Genomic DNA, 17,809 nt, shown 5'->3' with positions numbered 1-17,809 from the left:
AGGCTGAGGGCTGAAGAATTGATGCTTTTGAATTGTGGTGCTGGAGAAGACTTCTGAAATCCCTTGGAAGCATGGAGATCAAACCAGTCAATCCTAGAGGAAGTCAACCCTGAATATTCATTGGAAGGACTGATGCTGAAGCTGAAGCTCCAATAGTTTGGCTACCTGATGCAAAGAGCCAACTCATTGGAAAAGACCCTGATGCTGGGAAAGACTGAGGGCAAGAAAAGAGGAGGAGAAGACAGAGGATGAGATGTTGTATAGCATCACCAACTCAATGGACATGAGTTTGAGCAAAGTCTGGGTGATAGTGAAGGACAGGGAATCCTTGTGTGCAGTATTCCATGGACTCACAAAGAATCAGACATGACTGAGCAACTGAACAACAACATGGGCTTCCCAGGTGGCTCTAGTAGTTGAGAACTTGCTTGACAATGCAGGAGACAGAAGAGATGTAGGTTGGATCCCTGGATTGGGAAGATCCCCTGGCGATGGGCATGGCAACCCACTCCTGTTTTCTTGCCTGGAGAATTCTACAGACAGAGGGTCTTAATGGGCTACAGTCCATAGGGTGGCAAAGAGTCAGACACGACTGAAGTGACTTAGTACACATGCATGTATATGTATGGCTGACTCACTTGGTCATACAGCAGGAACTGACATAGCAATATGAAGAAACTATACTCCAATTAAAAAGTAATAATAATGATAAAAAAGAGCTAACCAGCTCTGGTTAGCTGGCTATTTTTAGAGTATAGTTTCTTTGCACTGCCAAGTCAGTTCCTTCTGTATAGCAAAGTGAATCAGCCACGTGTATACCTTTATCCCATCTTTTTTGGATTTCCTTTCCATTTAGGTTAACACAGAGGACCGGGAAGAGTTCTCTGTGCTATATAGTAGGTTTTCATTAGTTATCTATTTTATACAGTGTAGTGTATATATTGGAGAAGGCAGTGGCACCCCACTCCAGTACTCTTGCCTGGAAAATCCCATGGACGGAGGAGCCTGGTGGGCTGCAGTCCTTGTGGTCACTAGGAGTCGGACACGACTGAGCAACTTCACTTTCACTTTTCCGTTTCATGCATTGGAGAAGGAAATGGCAGCCCACTCCAGTGTTCTTGCCTGGAGAATCCCAGGGACGAGGGAGCCTGGTGGGCTGCCATCTATGGGGTCGCACAGACTCGGACACGACTGAAGTGACTTAGCAGCAGCAGCAGCAGTGTATATATGCTGTCTTCCATGGTGGCTTAGACGGTAAAGAACCTGCCTACAATGCTGGAGACCCGGGTTCAATCCCTGGGTCGGGAAGATGCCCTGGAGAAGGGAATGGCAACTCTCTTCCTCTCCAGTATTCTTGCCTGAGAAATCTCATAGACAGAGGAGCCTGGTGGGCCATATTACATGGGGTCACAAAGAGTTGGACACGACTGTGTAACTAACACTCTACACTTCCATAGTGTATGTACGTGTCAGTCTCTGTCTCCCAATTTGTTCCACCCACCCCTTTCTACTTGATATCGTGTCCCCTCTGTTTGTGTCTCTGTTTCTGCTTTGCAAATAATACGATCTATACCATTTTTCTAGATTCCACATATATACATTAATATAAGATATTTGTTTTAGCTCTGTATTTTAAAGAGGAGGAGCTAATTGAACACATTGAGGACCAAGTATAAGTTATCCTTGGTGGTTGGTGGTGGTCAGAGGATAATGGTTCAGTGATAAAAGCTGGAAATCGAGGGCTCAGAGCTCTGGCTTTGCCTTTGCGTTCTCAGGGGGTCAGAATCATATTGTCATGATTTTCCTATCAAGAACAACCCTCTAGGTTTGTGGAGAGGAAAAGTAATTAAAAGTGATTTTACAAAGTTTAAAAATAGAGAAATTTTCTTTTTAGTTCATCACCAATTTCTGTCTATAGTAGGATGATCAGTAAAATTGTCAAAAAGCCTTAATGATTCCTGATAGTTTTCTCCATAATCCAGTGACTCTGTTACTTTTTCCTATCCACCTTCCTTCTCAGCTTCACTTTAACTGAAGTCCCTGGCCCATCTTTCTCCCTCCTCCAGCTTTATTGAGATATTAATGACATATAACATATATGAGTTTAAGATATATAAGGTGATGATTTGATACCCGCACACATATATGTATATATATTGTAAAATTATTACTGCAGTAAGGTTAGTTTACACTTCCATCCCCTCAAGTAATTACCATTTTTTTGGTTTGGTGATACTATTTAAGATCTATTATCTTAATAACTTTCAAGTACATAATACAGTGTTGTTAATCATAGTCACCATGCTTTAGGTTAGATCCCCAGAAATTACACATCATGTTGTTGGGAGTCCGTATCCTTTTCTGGTTCATCTTCATAATCATTCTCTTCACACACAATCTACTGCTCCTTCCTTAGTTGAGCTCTCCTAGCAAAACTTGGCCCTGGTTAAATGTCTCTGCCTACTCCACTTCTCCACCCACCCATTTGGTAATGTGGCTGAAGAAAAACACACTGATCATCTTAGTATGCTTTGCTTTAAATTTGTAACATTACAGATGGACTCACGTGGACTCATAGGGTTGCCTGGCAATCTGACCACATCCACCAGTTTTGTATTTGACCAGGGAAAGAAATATGACAGCTTTCACATGCTCCCTGCCCCAAATCTAGCCACCCGCCTGCACCTATGACCCTGCAGAGGTGGATGTGTCCAAGCTGGCCATGCACTGCATTTCCTCCCCTCTCCATAATAGCAAAGAAGCCAATCTTATATGGTGGACACTATGTGCCAGGCTTAGTTCTAAGTACCTGATATATTAACTGATGTAATCCTTTCAACAGCCCTGTGTGGTAGGACTCATACCAGTTTTACAGTGAGGGAGCTGAGGCACACCAGAATTCAGTACTTTGTCTGAAACCACTCAGCCGTAGTAAGTGGCTCCAGAGTCCATGTGTATCATTTCTCTATCACACCTCATCTCTCAGCACATTTCTCCTGCTGCTCTTCCCTCCTGCATCATCAGTTCCCTGCTTTCTACCAGATCTTACTTGTCAATTACAGGCAAATTCTAACAGTTTCTGCTTTCAGAACGTTGACCCCATATCTCCCTCCTACTGTCCCCTAATGTCCCTATTCTCTTCTACAAATTTCTTGTGTTTTCTCTACCTATATCTGCTTCCTTTTCCCCAGTTTACTTTGGAAGCACTTCAGTCTGACTTTTGTCCCTACCATTCCAGGAATGCAGCTTTTGTCAAGGTCATGAATGACTTCCCAAATGTCCAAACCAGAGGGACCGTCGTCGTTTCTTACTCAGCCCCCTACTCAGAAATGTTTTCTTCTCTTGTCTTGGTTTTCTCCTGCGGTCACTTCTCTGTCTCCTTTGCTAGATCTCCCCCTGCTGGCCAACCTCTAAATGTTTGATTGTCCAGGGCTTCGGCTGGCCCACTTACTTCCCTTTCATCCACTCTCATTCTCTTGATGATCTCAGTCAGTGTCAAATTAAATATAATTTACAAGCTGATGACTCCTAGGTTTTTATTTCTAGCTTTGACCTTCCTTAGACTTCCAGCATTTCCATTTGGCTATCATAGGCACAAGCATCTCCCAATTAATATATTTCACATAAAATTCTTGATTTGGCTCTTTAGTTCTCATTTTTGGCTCTTCAGTTCTCATTTTTAATAAAGTGAGATCTTCTCACATCCCATATTGTAATTATCAGCAGGGCTCCACCTTCAAATTACATCTCAGGTCTGATCACCTCTCTCTTTTTGCAGGACTGCACCCTCATCCGAAGCATCATCCTCTATTCCCTGGATTTTTGCAATAGCCTCCTATGAGTCTCTTTGCTTTGTCTCTTGCTCTAAGATAACCTGTTCTCCACCATGTAGCCAGTCATTCTTTACAAATCTGTTTTAGAAGTGGCTTACCCCCGGAGAAGACAATGGCACCCGACTCCAGTACTCTTGCCTGGAAAATCCATGGACAGAGGAGCCTGGTAGGCTGCAGTCCATGGGGTCGCTAAGAGTCAGACAAGACTGAACAACTTCACTTTCACTTTTTACTTTCATGCATTGGAGAAGGAAATGGCAACCCACTCCAGTGTTCTTGCCTGCAGAATCTCAGGGGTGGGGAAGCCTGGTGGGCTGCTGTCTATGGGGTCGCACAGAGTTGGACACGACTGAAGCGACTTAGCAGCAGCAGCAGCTGCTTACCCCTGATTTCCTTGTTTCATGCATTCTCTCTTTCACTCACTGCCTCTCAGCCCAATCTTCTTTGCCATTCTTTGAACACAGTAAGCAGACATATGCCTCAGGGCTTTGCCTTTACTGTTCCCCCATCCTCCTCTGCTGGGAATCTTTAATGATCTAAATTAAACAAAAGAATTTATTATTTTGGTATGATCTCTGTTCAAACTTTACCTTATTAGAAAAACTTTCCTTGATCTTGCCATCTAAAATAGTAGCACCTGGCATTTTCTGGCTTCTTGCTAGTTTTAATCAGAGTGCAATATATTGCATATCTATTTATATATCTCTTTGTTTGCTGTATGTCTCCTGAGTGACATATCAGCTCCATGAAGGCAGAGACATTATTGTGGTAGTCCTAGTGCCTGGAACTAGGTGCTTGATAAATTGTTTAATTTTTGGAATAGGGGCAGGTATTAAATCCTATGAAGATAAAGGATATATAAGAATGAAAAAGATTAGAAGTAATATATATATTTTTTTTTTGCCAGTAAACAACTTAGTCTTTTATTTGCCCAAGGCCAGCTGTTGCAGGCACTGAGGCCCCAAGACTTCCAGAAGGGATGAGGGTGGGGGGAGTCACCCTGCCTCCCAGGTGCTGCCTGCCCCATCCTGCTTCCTGCAGGAGATGGGAGAGTAGATAAAGTGTGCCCTTGCACCATCAAGTATCTCATTTTTGTGTGTCTGTCAGTAGCTCAGTCGTATCCGACTCTTGTGACCCCATGGACTGTAGACCACCAGGCTCCTCTGTCCAAGGGATTCTCCAGGCAAGAGTACTGGATAGAAGTAATATTTTTAAGTTAAGAAAATCTGTAAATGATAGCTGAAAAGGAGAAAATTGTCTGGAAAAAGGAGAGTCTCCAAATTCTTAGGTGGCTTTAATCCTCTGTCTTCTCTTCAGCCATCAAAGAGAGTTCCATGTTACGGTCACCACTGTGTTCAGAGCCAAGAGGGAGACCAAGGAAAAGGCCTTCAATGGATTTTGTGGGCCCTTATTGGGGGCTTTAGGGGTGCCTTCATACTGTGGATGGGAGTTCAGAGTATTCCTAGAAAATTAACATTCGTGAAATAAAATGAAATTGGGGATCTTATGTTCCTTAAACCTACACTTCTTGAAGCATCACAGATGGACACATTATGTACTTAACTCTTATGATGATGGTAATGATAGTGATTTTTTCTCACGTTTCTTTTCTGACTGTCCTTGATCAATGTGTCATTTCCTGATCCCCTTTAGAGTTGGACTGAGAACGCTCATGTGACCTTTCCCCGTTTCTTGGGTCCCTCCTCTGTAAGGAGAACAGATGCAGGAGTGGATTAATGCACCTCTCAGTTAACATTGTTGTGAGTTCTGTTCACTGATGTGGAAGAAGAGCAGAAAGAAAACTATGTCAACATAGTGAATTCTCTTGTTCAGTATTATGAGATAGAAAGAGACTGGAATACTTCTTTTAAATTCTGTTAGTATTTCAGTGAGCTTTCTAACAGACAGATCTATAATGATCTCCAGAAAACAGGAAGATGATGTTTGCCACCCTTTTAAATATAAATATGACATTAACAAAATCCCTATTACCTGAACTTTCACTCCCAATAAACATGACGCATGATAATTATCTGACATAACTGTGGTTTTGAAAGTTTAAACTGTAGGTATAGGATGGGCATGCAATCCCGCAAAGCTCTTCTTGCTCAACTTTAATGATAAAATATGTTTTAAAAGGCCAGTCATGTTTACTTTGTACTGTTTGGGTCATTTCAAAAGATTCATTTGTGGGCCCTGCCTGTATTTCTTCATGTTCCCTTTGCTTGCTTCTTTCCTAGAGGGAGAAGATGATGAGGATGAAGAGGATGAAGAGGAAGAGGATGAAGAGGAAGAAGATGAGGAGGAGGATGAGGAAGATAAAGATGCCGACTCCCTGGACGAGGCCTTGGGTGACACCGAGCTGCCTGGGTTCACGCTCCCTGGCGTCACGTCTCAGGAACCTGGCTTAGAGCAGGAAAACGTGGTCTCTCTGGAGGGAGTTACCTTCCAGGTGCCAGATGCCGTCCAGTGGGAGCAGCAGAATCAGGGCCTGGGTGAGTCATGTGTGTTTCTCTCCTTCCTCCCTCCCCTCAGCTTACTTTTCTTAGGCGACGACTTTCTTTCACTGGCATTGCTTATGGAGCAAAATGGATTTTCTTTTTATGGATGTTTCATTTGGGAAGTAGTTCTCACTTCTTTCTACAATATGTTTATATTTATGCTCTTCAGTAGCTAGGTTCCGGTCTCCATCTGCCTGAAGAGCACGGTTACCTTAATTTTTGGAAAGAGTTCCATCGTTCCTTCCCAGCTGGAGGACAGCTGTTGGCTCTGGGAGGACTTCCAATTGGGGCAGAATTGGGTGTAACCAGTCAGCTGCCCAAAGTGGCATGAATGCACTGGACTCAGAAAGCAAATGTATTTTGTCATCCCCTCCTTTTAGAATTTCCTCCCTGGGGAAGTTCTTCCTTCACTTTTGGGTGAGTTTTTAGCCATCCCAATACGTCTCTGCTCATTATTGTGGTTGAGTTTCATCATCAAATATAATCTCTTTTTATCACTTGGTGTCCAGACAACCCCAAGCTTACTCTGTCTTGGGCATGGTCTGGATTTTTGGTGAGAGACTCCCTGGAGGCAGGCTGACCCCAACCTTGATACTCTCTTCTGGTTAGCAGGGCTGTTCCTCTGTCTCTTAACTTTTTCTGGAGAGATGCTGTTTAGCTCTGGATGATTGTTTGAGGCCTCACTCTTTTGACCTGAAGGGAAGTGACCTCTGCTCCAAAGAAATCTCCTCCCTGAAGCTCTCTTGGTCTTTAAAAGGCCTGAGGATACCTTCAGTGCAGCAGAGGTTTGATTTAACAGTCATATAACCAGTGTTTAGAGTATTTCATTGAAGATTTGGATGTTGATCTCAGATTTTGCTCTGGAATGTCATACTAGTGTATCTTGGTGCCTTGATTGAAACTTTCAATTTAGAATCTTACTACATATGATTTCTTAAAGATTGTCCTCTCCTCCCATGAAAACCCTTTCAGATTAGCAGTGAGAAAGGGTAAGTGCATTATCATGAGTATGGAGTGGGGAAAAATCGCATTATCTGTTTATCACAGGATTGAGTAGTTTAAAACAAGCTCTCTTGCTTTTTTAAAAGCTCAGACTGAAGTTGGTAAAACCTTTAAAGATTTGCAGTCTAAGGAGGAATTCTTTCCATAATCTCTAAAACTAAGGGAACATGTGTAAGGGATCTTTAACGTCATCTCTTCCCTTATAGTTTTTTTGTGAGCCATCCTTTCGATGTGGTTAATTAATTTGTCCAAAAAGCAGAACCCCTACTGTGTTCCTTTGTAAGGTGTTGGAAACACAGAAAAAAACAAGGCAATGCTTTTTCTTGATTAGAGCAGAGCCCGTTTCTAAAGGTTTCAGTGCAGGGTGGGTGAATTCTATGATAAAAATAGGTTATAGGAGGGCAGAGCAGAAGTGTAGAAGGAGGCCATCTAGAGTCTCTTGGAGAGTTCAGAGCTGTCGCCTGAAGGTTTTATAAACAGGAGATAGCTTGCAAGGAAAAGAGACCGAGGAAAGAACATACACAAAGGCATTGGAGGGATGAAAGAGCGCAATACAGATGAGCTGGCAAAGAATGTTGTTAAGTGGGTAAAAAGAAGTTCTAGGAGATGTAACAGCAGACGAGGCTGGAAAGGTAAGCAAGGATGCATCATGAAGAGCTTTGACTGCCAAGAGGTTTTCACTTGTCCTTTATGAAAACTGTTCTGGTGATAGTGCAGTAGAGGAGGAGGGGAGGAGCATGAGATTGGGGAGAGAGAAAAAGGCCACTTCTGAGATCGTGAAATGTCTGTGTGCGACATAAAGGGCATGAAGTAAGGCAGAGGAAGTGGGATGAATGGAAAAGAGTCAACCTGAGAGCTTTTGTCGTAGGCACTAATGGATTTGGGGAATTAAGGAAAAATAGAGGGAGAGTTGAGGATGATTTCTGGGTTTTTAGATTGGGTGAACAGGTGGAGAGTGATGCCTCTGGTGAAAAACGGGAATAAAGGGAGCAATGTGAACTTGGCATTTTAGGGAGATGGTGAGCTAGTTTTGGGCATGTTGAATATGAGGAGCCTGTGAGGTGTCCAGGAGGGTCTTAGATTTTGCGTCTTGAATTCAGGGAAGAGGACTGGGACTGAGAAGTTATTCTGGGTTTATCACCCTCTAGGTTGGCATAAAGGTTGTAGTTGAAATGTAGCTGGGATTTCCTGTGGAATGTCCTTATGGTAAAGAGAGGAGATGATAAAGGATGTGTTTCCACTGGGCAGACGGTATTAGTATATGTTGCATACAATGCTATATTTACTACATTATTTTCTGAACAAATTTGGCATGTAATTGGGCAGCAATTCCTTTAAAAATATACCAAATGAAACTGCTAAAACCTCATAAGTATATCAAAATATTATCAAAGTATTACAAAACAAACACAAACACTGACCTGGGGACATGTGAATAAATATTTGGTCTCTTCAGGCCTGAACAGGCCTGAAATGCACCAGTTCCACAACTGGTTGAAATGAATGAAATAAAATGCAAAATACCAATGTAACTTATTACAGAGGTTAAACACAAAAATCTACACATCAAGTGACTCCTCAGGTAGTAGATTTATCACATGAAAGGATCATGGACAGTTGAACAGTCTTTTAAATATAGATTGGGTGAATATTCAGAGACTGTACCCCATTCCTGGAGAGAGGGTTGTTTTGTACCCTCTCTGTAGGGAGAAGTACTGCAGGGAGATCATATGGTCTCTATTCCTGGATTGTGGTCTAGGAAGCCAATTTCCACCACTTAGAAAGCTGGCATACTGTCTATGATAATGATAAGCAATTGGAGGAGCTGTGAATCTTAGAAAGATTTGTAGAGGCTACAGTTCAAGGCTAACATGATCATTTGAACTCTAGCCTTACCATGTTCCTCAACACAAATTTACCACTGAAAAGGAACCAAATTTTTAAGAAATCAACTTTATTGAGGTATAAACTATATACAGTAAACTGCACTCAGAGTATGCAATTTGAGTCTTGTGCACATCCATACAGCCTCCATCTCATTGAAAATGCAGAATTTCCATCACTTCCCCGTTGTCCCCCCAGTTATTCCTCATGTCCTATGCAGTCCATCCCTCTCTCAGTCCTCAATCGCAGGTAACCACTGATCTACATTTATTACTACAGGTTAGGTTGCATTTTCTAGAATTTTATATACATAGAATCATATAATAAATACTCTTATGTGTCTAGCTTCTCTCACTTAGCATAATGATTTTGAGATTCAACCATTTCATTGTCTGTATCAGTAATTTGTTCCCCCTTTTTAAAATTAAAAAAATTTTATATTTATTTGGCAGCATCATGTCGTAGTTGCAGCATGCGAGCTCTTCATTGTGATGTGTAGTCTTTTCTCTAGTTGCAGCATGCACGTAGGCCTAGTTGCCCCGAGACATGTGGAATCTTAGTTCCCCACCCAGGGATCAAACCTGTGTTCCCTGCATTGGAAGATGGATTCTCAATCACTGGACCACCAAGGAAGTCCCTAATTTGTTCTGGTTTTATAGCTGTGTAGTACTCAACCGTATGGATATGCTGCTGCTGCTTCTGCTAAGTCGCTTCAGTCATGTCCGACTCTGTGCGACTCCATAGACAGCAGCCCCTGAGACTCCCCCATTCCTGGGATTTTCCAGGCAAGAATACTGGAGTGGGTTGCCATTTCCTTCTCCAATGCATGAAAGTGAAAAGTGAAAGTGAAATCACTCAGTCATGTCTGACTCTTAGCGACCCCATGGACTGCAGCCTACCAGGCTCCTCCATCCATGGGATTTTCCAGGCAAGAATACTGGAGTGGGGTGCCATTGCCTTCTCCATGGATAGGCTCATCATGTTATCTACGAACATTTGGGTTTTCCCCAGTTTTTGGTTAGTAGCAGTTATATTTTAAGGTGTGTAGGGCATGAGGTAGAGGGTGAATAGCCCAATTGTCCCCTTGTCTTGCCTCCTGATTCCAGCCTCCATGCATGGCAAAAGTTTCTTAAATTAGTAATACCGATTTAGTGATTTGTTATCACTAGGGTGATTTGTCACTTTACAAAGTGATTTTGGACTTCCTTGGTGCTTCAGTGGTTAAGAATTTGCCTTTCCATGCAAGGGAATGGTTCAATCTCTGGTCTGGGAAGATCCCACATGTCTCGGAGCAACTGAGCCTGTGTGCCACAACTACTGAGCTCATGAGCTGCAGCTACCGAAGGCTTTGTGCCTAGAGCCTGTGCTTCTCAACAAGAGAAGCCACTGCAATGAGAAACCCTCACAATGCAAGAAAGAGATGCCCTGGCTTGCTGCTACTAGGGAAAGCCCATGTGCAGCAACAAAGACCCACCACAGTCAAAAAATAAATAGACTAAGTAAATCAATTAATCAGTCTTTTTTTTTAAAGTGATTTTCCCAAGTCTTGACATTTCGTTTTATAGCAGATTTTTTCTTTTTATAAAATTTACCATTTCCCTGGATGTCTCTTACCTTTTGCTGCCACTTCTTTTCCTGAAAAATTCAATCTGCCAACATGTTTTTAGCATTCTAATTTTCGTGGGAACCCAAACAAGGAAGTCCTTCCAGTTTTCTACTGTGGGAAGACTGGGCTGGGTTAGTAGTGCTTGTGTCTAAGATTTTATTAGCTCCCCATCTTTTTCTTGGGGGGACAGGAGTATTTACTAGTAACTCAAAACCACTGACAACTTCTAGGTCAGTATTAATTGATATAGTTTCCTAAATGCTCTCAGATCACATGATAAAGAGGGACCCCTCCCCTGTTTGTGATGGATTTTGTGTTACCAAGAATAATGGCTCCCCAGTTGGCTCAGACAGTAAAGAATCTGCCCACAAAGTGGGAGACCCAGGATTGATCCCTGGGTCAGGAAGACCCCTGGAGAAGGGAAAGACTACCCACTTCAGTATTCTTGCCTGGAGAATTTCATGGACAGAGGAGCCTGGCGGGCTGCAGTCCACAGGGTCACAAAGAGTCTGACACGACTGAGCGACTAACACTTGCACTTTTTTTCAAATATGTTTATGTCCTAATCTTTGGAACCTATGTTTATGTTGTCTTACCTGGCAGAAAGCTTTGCTGATGATTAGGTTAAGGATCTTGAGATGGAACGGTTATCCTGGATTTTCTGCAAAGGTCACACAGGTGTGTTTACAAGTGTCCTTATAAGCAGGAAGAAGACAGGTCAGAGTCAGAAAAGTAGGTGTGATGACAGAGGCAGAGGTCAGAATGATGTGGCCGGAAGCAAGGAACTCTGGCAGCCTCTACAAGCTGGAAAAGGCAAAGAGATGAATTCTCTTCTTGAGCTTCTAGAAGGAACACAATCCTACTGGCACCTTGATTTTAGTCCCTCGAGACCCATTTTAGACTTTTGACCTGCAAAACTATAGGATAATGAGTTTGTATTGTTTTGAGCCCCTAACTTAGTGGTAATTTGTTACAGCAGAAATAGGAAACTAATACAGATTTCAATAAGTATTTCATGAGCAGCTTCATTTTAGAAAGCAGAGCTGCGTGGCAGCTGTAGGCTGAGTGTGAGTGTTGTAAACTTAACTATAGTTTTTTCTTAATGAATCACTAAAAATGCAAAGATGGAGGCCTCTAAAAAGTAATCTAATTTAAAACAATTTTACTTTAATTGACCATCTTATTCATTCCTACTTTTAAGTGGGTTGTTTTATTTATAGATGATCACATTCTATTTTACAATATGAATGGTATTCCAAAGCAAGTGCTAAAACCCATAGACACCTTTAAAAATGAACAGATTGAAGTGGGTAGTTGCAATTGGCTAAAAATAATGTACACTCTTTGAATAGAGTATCATTTCATTTCCTGTGAAGAAACAAGAGGAGAAAACTTAGATTACTTTCTAAGGCAAAGCAGTAGATTCTGGCTTAATTCTTTGCACTTCTGTTTTCTGTTGCCACATACACATCGCCTCTAAAGCTTTGGAGGGAAAGAGTCCAGTTTCTTGATCTTGCTGTTGGGAGATGTGATTGTGGACTAAACTGTAGGCTGTCAGGATAAAGAATCAGGAGCGAAAGTTCCATGTTAGGGCTGGGGTGCACTGATTGTAGTGTAGAGTAAGTTCTTTATTTACATATGCAGAATCAATTTCTTTTCTGATCTAACAAGATCATTTTCAGATTTATTGGTAGAAACCTGTAGAGGGCAGATACTGTGACCCACACTACTTCTTATCCTTTTGTAGTAATAAATCACATGATTATTCTTTTGAAACTATAAAATTAATATGGCCGAAGTTGAGTCAATGTATCCGTTCTGACATTTAAACATTTCCAACGTAATTAATATCTGGTGATTCTTTACTTTGTGCATTCTATATCTGCTAGGATGCCTTTAGCTACAGGTAGCAGAAACCTTAAATAGATGTATTTTCTCTGAAAACAAGAAGTCCAGAGATAGAGCTTCTGGGTCAGTTGACTTGAGTAGCTCAGCTGCCATTGGTGCCTCAGTTGTTCCATCTTACTGCACTGTCCTCCTTTGGGATGCTGACTTTGGCCCCAGGCTGGTCTCCTTACAATTATAATGGCTTGAAGCAGTTTCAGGTGTCACACCTAGACAAGACATTGTTCAAAGAAGACTGTCTTTTTATTGTGTTTCTTTCTCAGGAGAGAGGAAGCATTTCCAAGAATCCCCCAGTAGAATACTCACTTTTGATTGGTTGAAATTAGGTCACATGCTAGTTTCTAGACAGTCATTGGCAAGTGGAATGTGATTGCATGACTGGTGGAACCATGAGGCTGCATGTCAGTGACCGTACCTATCATCTATGATTTCTGTGTTTTTCTGTTTACTTCTCTTGTGGCTGATTCTTATCCATGTTTCTTCTAAGACTCCTATGACCAGTCTCGTTAAATTAATATATTTATTTTAAATATGTTAATTTTTTAAAAATTTATCTAGTTTTTTTAAAAAGTTGCACATTGAGTTTTTGTGTCTGTTTTATGTATATATATTTATATTTTTGATTGTTCTGGGTCTTCATTGCTGCACTTGGGCATTCTCTAGTTGCAGCAGCTAGGGGTTACTCTTTGTTTCAGTGCTTGGACTTCTCACTGCGATGGTTTCTGTTGTTGTGGAGCAAGGGCTCTAGGCATGTGGGCTTCAGTAGTTGCAGTGCACAGGGCTTAGCTGCTCTGCAACAGTCAGGACCAGGGATCAAACCCGTGTCCTCTGTATTGGCAGACGAATTCTTAACCACTGGACCACCAGGGAAGTTCCCTAAATATGTTTTATATTCATGACTTCTGGATGACGGCCGGAGGATGGTATTGTTCCAAGAAGAGATCATTTTGGGCCACTTTACGGTTTGGCAACCCACTCCAGTATTCTTGCCTGGAGAATCCCATGGACGGAGGAGCTTGGTGGGCTACAGTCCACGGGTCGCAGAGTCGGATGCGACTGAGCGGCTTCACTCACTTTCACTTTCTGAATAGATAAGGCTTCCAGATTCCATTAATTAGTTAAGTGCAGAATTATAGCTGTCTTCACTTTTTTTTTCCAAAAGCCTCCATCTAATATTGGAATGGGTTCCTGATTCAGGAAGTAGAATATTTTTCTCTGGAGGTCTTTGAAAAACATGGTTAATATTCAATTAACAGTATAGAGATGTTTGTGGAAAGCAGAAAAATGAAGAGCAGTCATGTTTCTAGTTTTTCACCAGATATTTATAAAGCACCTACTTAAGTAGGTGCTGTATTTTAGGGAAAGAGAGGCTGACATGTAGAGATAAATTGTAGTGAGGCAGAGAGTGGTACCATAGATGTGAGGCCAGTGGCTGAGCAATTCCACTGTGGTGGAATTGAATCATCACTTACAACAAGCAGTTTCTCTGAGTGGGCAGCCATCTGTGAGGTGTAACTTAAGGAGTGCTTGTGCAAGCCCAAATTTATATCATCCTTCCTGTTTTAATATGGTGCCTACCCTTCAATATTAAGAGTCTTCTTTTGGATTGAAATAATATTATATGTCTTGAGAAGGCCTTAGTAAAATGCACATCTACTATCTGGATAGGATAATGAGTCTCCAGGCTGCTTCCATTGGAATGTGGTATGTGTGCTCAGTCGCTCAGTCTTGTCCAACTCTTTGTGACCCCATTGACTATAGCCATCCAGATTCCTCTGTCCATGGAATTTTCCAGGCAAGATACTGGAGTGAGTTGCCATTTCCTTCTCCAGGGGATCTTCTTTATCCCCTGATCAAACCCGAGTCTCTTGCATTGGCAGGCGGATTCTTTACTACTAGCACCACCTTTAAGATTAAGATTAACCATATTAAGATGTTATCATTTGTATATTATTATCAGTTTCATTACCTGGTAATTTAGGATGATTTTAATGTGAAAGAGAATATATTTTGAATTGGCAAAAAGGGTGTGGGGGTTGGGCCTTAGAGAAACTGAACATTTGTCTGTGAGAAAGTCAGTCCCTTCCTAAACTGTGTCATTCTTCTCTTCTCCTCCTCATCCTTCTTGTCCTTTTAAAACACTTCACGTGTAGCTAAGGTTGAGCTTAAATATAGTGTGACATGGGCTGTGGCAGCAAGAAAAAGATTCTCCGTAAAAGACAGTGGGAAGTGTGAGATTTCAAACAATCCTTCACAGCAACAAATGTCAGTGTATTTTGGCATATAGCATGTTAAGCTGTGGATTGTGAAGTTGCTCAGGAAGCTGCCAGGATAACATGGTTAAATATATGTCTGGAAGGAGAAAGAAAGAAACCTTAGTCCGGCACAGTGTGAGCGGCAGATTGACTAAAGCCCCTGGACCAGTGGCTGCACACCTGTGTCACTCTTGGCTGCACACTGCAATCACCTGGAGAGGGACACAGATTACTGATACCTGGGTCCTCCCCGCTGGAGCACAGCTGTCCTAGGCTGGGTCTTCTGGTTGTTCTCTTGGGGGTGAGGCAGCTTCTGTTTGTAAAGAGAGACAGAGGATTTCAAGAAGTGTTCTATGAATTGAATTCCCAGGAGTGAAGATTTACTTTGCTTGTAATAATCTTTTGGTCTTGGATTACTGTGTCTTAAAACAAAAGAAACCAGCTTTTTTTTTTCTTCTTCTGTGTTTAATCTCACAGAGAGATGAAACTTAAAGTCGATATCCATGGTTTAATTTTCCCAGAAAGTCCATGGTCACGTAACAGACTTCTAAATCTGAACTGTGGACATCTTGTACCCTGACTCCTGCATCTGAAATGAGTGAGCCTCTCCAGATGTGAGTTTCCATGTGTAGGCACCTTCCTGTCCTGAGATGGTTACCCAGTTTTCTGGCTTTGAGAGTAATACCATTTACTCTTTGGAAAGAACTAAATTACTTTTCCTAGACAGGAGGAGCAGCACTTGGAGGTAGACCTCCTTTTTCCGGATTAGGCAAGACGCACTGGTGCTAAAGTTTGAATTAGAGATCGTGATCTCTGCCTGTCCTTACTCAGGAGAAAGAGTGCTTAAGGCATATTAGATCTGCAGAGCAGAATGCCTTCCAAGTGAAAGATATCATTTCCTCATAGGTTTTTCCATTTGAGTTACTGAGTTACTCGAAGAATAGGAGTAGTTGGGGACCTATAGGGAGAAAGGGGCTTCCCAGGTGGTGCTAGTGGTAAAGAACCCTGCTGCCAACGCGGGCGATGCAGGTTTGATCCCTGGGTTGGGAAGATCCCCTGGGGGAGGGCATGGCAACCCACTCCTGTATACTTGCCTGGAGAATCCCATGGACAGAGGCTTCTGGCAGGCTACAGTTCATAGGGTCCCAAAGAGTCAGACACAACTGAAGTGACTTAGCACACACGCATTCATGCAGGGAGAAAATCTTTCCCTGTGCCCTTGGTGAAACATTTGACAAACTCAGGATTTTAGGTTTTAAATGCATTTATTTCCTAAATTTTCCATTTATGTATTTTTATCCTATTATATTTTAGGTATTTGTTAGAAGCCATAAATCTTTTGAGCGTGAGGAAGGTTATAAATAGGTTAAAGATATAAATATGAATAGAGTTCCTTCCAGCTGCCCACTTCTGGCCGTCTTGGCAGGTGTGTTTGGCGAACACCCGAAATCAACTCTAAGTTTCAAACTAATGAGGAAAACTCATAGACTAGAGTTAGTGGAGAGCTCAGTGGCAGCCACAACCACCCCCGTGTGTGATTTTGTCTGTCCAGAGCAAGCAGCTAACTCCCAAAAAAGCAGCTAACTCCCTTCTGCATAAAGCTTCCCTGGGGATGTTCTTGTGTTGAGGAAGAAAAATCAGTCTTGTTTGTTAAAATATTAACCTTTGCACAGCTGAGTCTCTCCAGTACTGTAGTAGTAGGTTCTGTGTGATCTAAAAGAACTGCCAACCTCTCCAGCTGGCCTCAGGAAGCCAGAGCTATTTTTGAAATTCAAAGGACTGGTGGTGTTAAGTAAAAATACAGCGCAGCAGAAGTGAAGGAGAGACTGAATGTGAAAATACGAAATCAGAGATTTACATCAAGTAACTCAGGGATTCAACAGTTTAGGGATAGGAAGTATTTCTTAAAAGTGTATTTGTCTCTTTTGTATACTATGGGTATATTCAAGGACCTCTGTCTGGGATCTATCTTCCATCCTCCTCTGGGACCTCTGCCTTTGTTGGGCTATAATCTCTGTCACTAGAACATGCATCAGATGTTTCCCAACCCACCCCAGTACTCTTGCCTGGCCCACATTTTTCTACCATTGTTCTTCTTTCCTCAGACAGCTTTCTGCCTTTTTTTGTCTGGATTCACCCCAGTCTCTCGCTGAAGCCTTGCTGGCAAGCTTAACTCCCACTCAGTCCTTCCCTGTGAAACTCCCCCGAGCTGTTCTTTGCAGGGCTCATTTCCACTCCACTATCTCATTTTGCTTCGGATTGATTGATTGAAAGGGGCTTTTCTTCCAGCTGGTAGCCATGCTGGACCAGAAACCGTCCAGCACAATTGGGAAGAGGGGTGGGAATGCTCTATCGCACTTTGCCAATCGAACACTAGTGCCTTATTTAACTCGTGGATAGCAGTTTTGGGGAGGGGAAAGGGTGGGTTAAACAGAGTTAGTTGGATTTGTGGAAAAAATGATAACTGATCAGGTACTAAGGGTTTTCCATACTGCTTATAACTGAGGTTAAGTTTAAACATCACATGACAGGTAGAACTTCATGTGATCCTAACTTTCTCTGCTTCTCGCTATACTTACCTCAAAATAGTTTTTACATTTACAAACCCTTCAGTGAGGAACTAATTCTACCATGACTTCAGGTAGATAGCATGCTATCCATATGATAACATAATCTAAGGTTTGTTTTATTTTTCCAGCAGTATTGAGGTCCGGCTAACATAACATTTTGTATAGCATGCTTATTTGATACACTTGGACACTGCAAAATGATTACCATCACAGCATTAGCTAACACCTGCACTGTGTCGAGTAACTAGAGTAA

At 42.0% G+C, this 17,809-nt stretch overlaps 1 protein-coding gene across 4 annotated transcripts in view; it reads left to right on the top strand.

The window, feature by feature from the left end:
* The window catches only part of ARMH4 (armadillo like helical domain containing 4), a 142,917-nt gene that overhangs the window by 48,133 nt on the left and 76,975 nt on the right, over positions 1-17,809 (top strand). For all 4 annotated transcript variants that reach the window (XM_069596703.1, XM_069596706.1, XM_069596705.1 and 1 more), the window contains exon 5: positions 6,074-6,328. In XM_069596703.1, coding sequence (XP_069452804.1) covers positions 6,074-6,328 — 255 coding nt within the window. The remainder of the gene's footprint in view (positions 1-6,073; positions 6,329-17,809) is intronic.

Source organism: Ovis canadensis, chromosome 7 (genome assembly GCF_042477335.2).
Source record: "Ovis canadensis isolate MfBH-ARS-UI-01 breed Bighorn chromosome 7, ARS-UI_OviCan_v2, whole genome shotgun sequence".
Taxonomy (NCBI): Eukaryota; Metazoa; Chordata; class Mammalia; order Artiodactyla; family Bovidae; genus Ovis; species Ovis canadensis.
The sequence above is the reverse complement of the archived record's forward strand: the minus strand, read 5'-3'. Positions and strand labels throughout refer to the sequence as shown.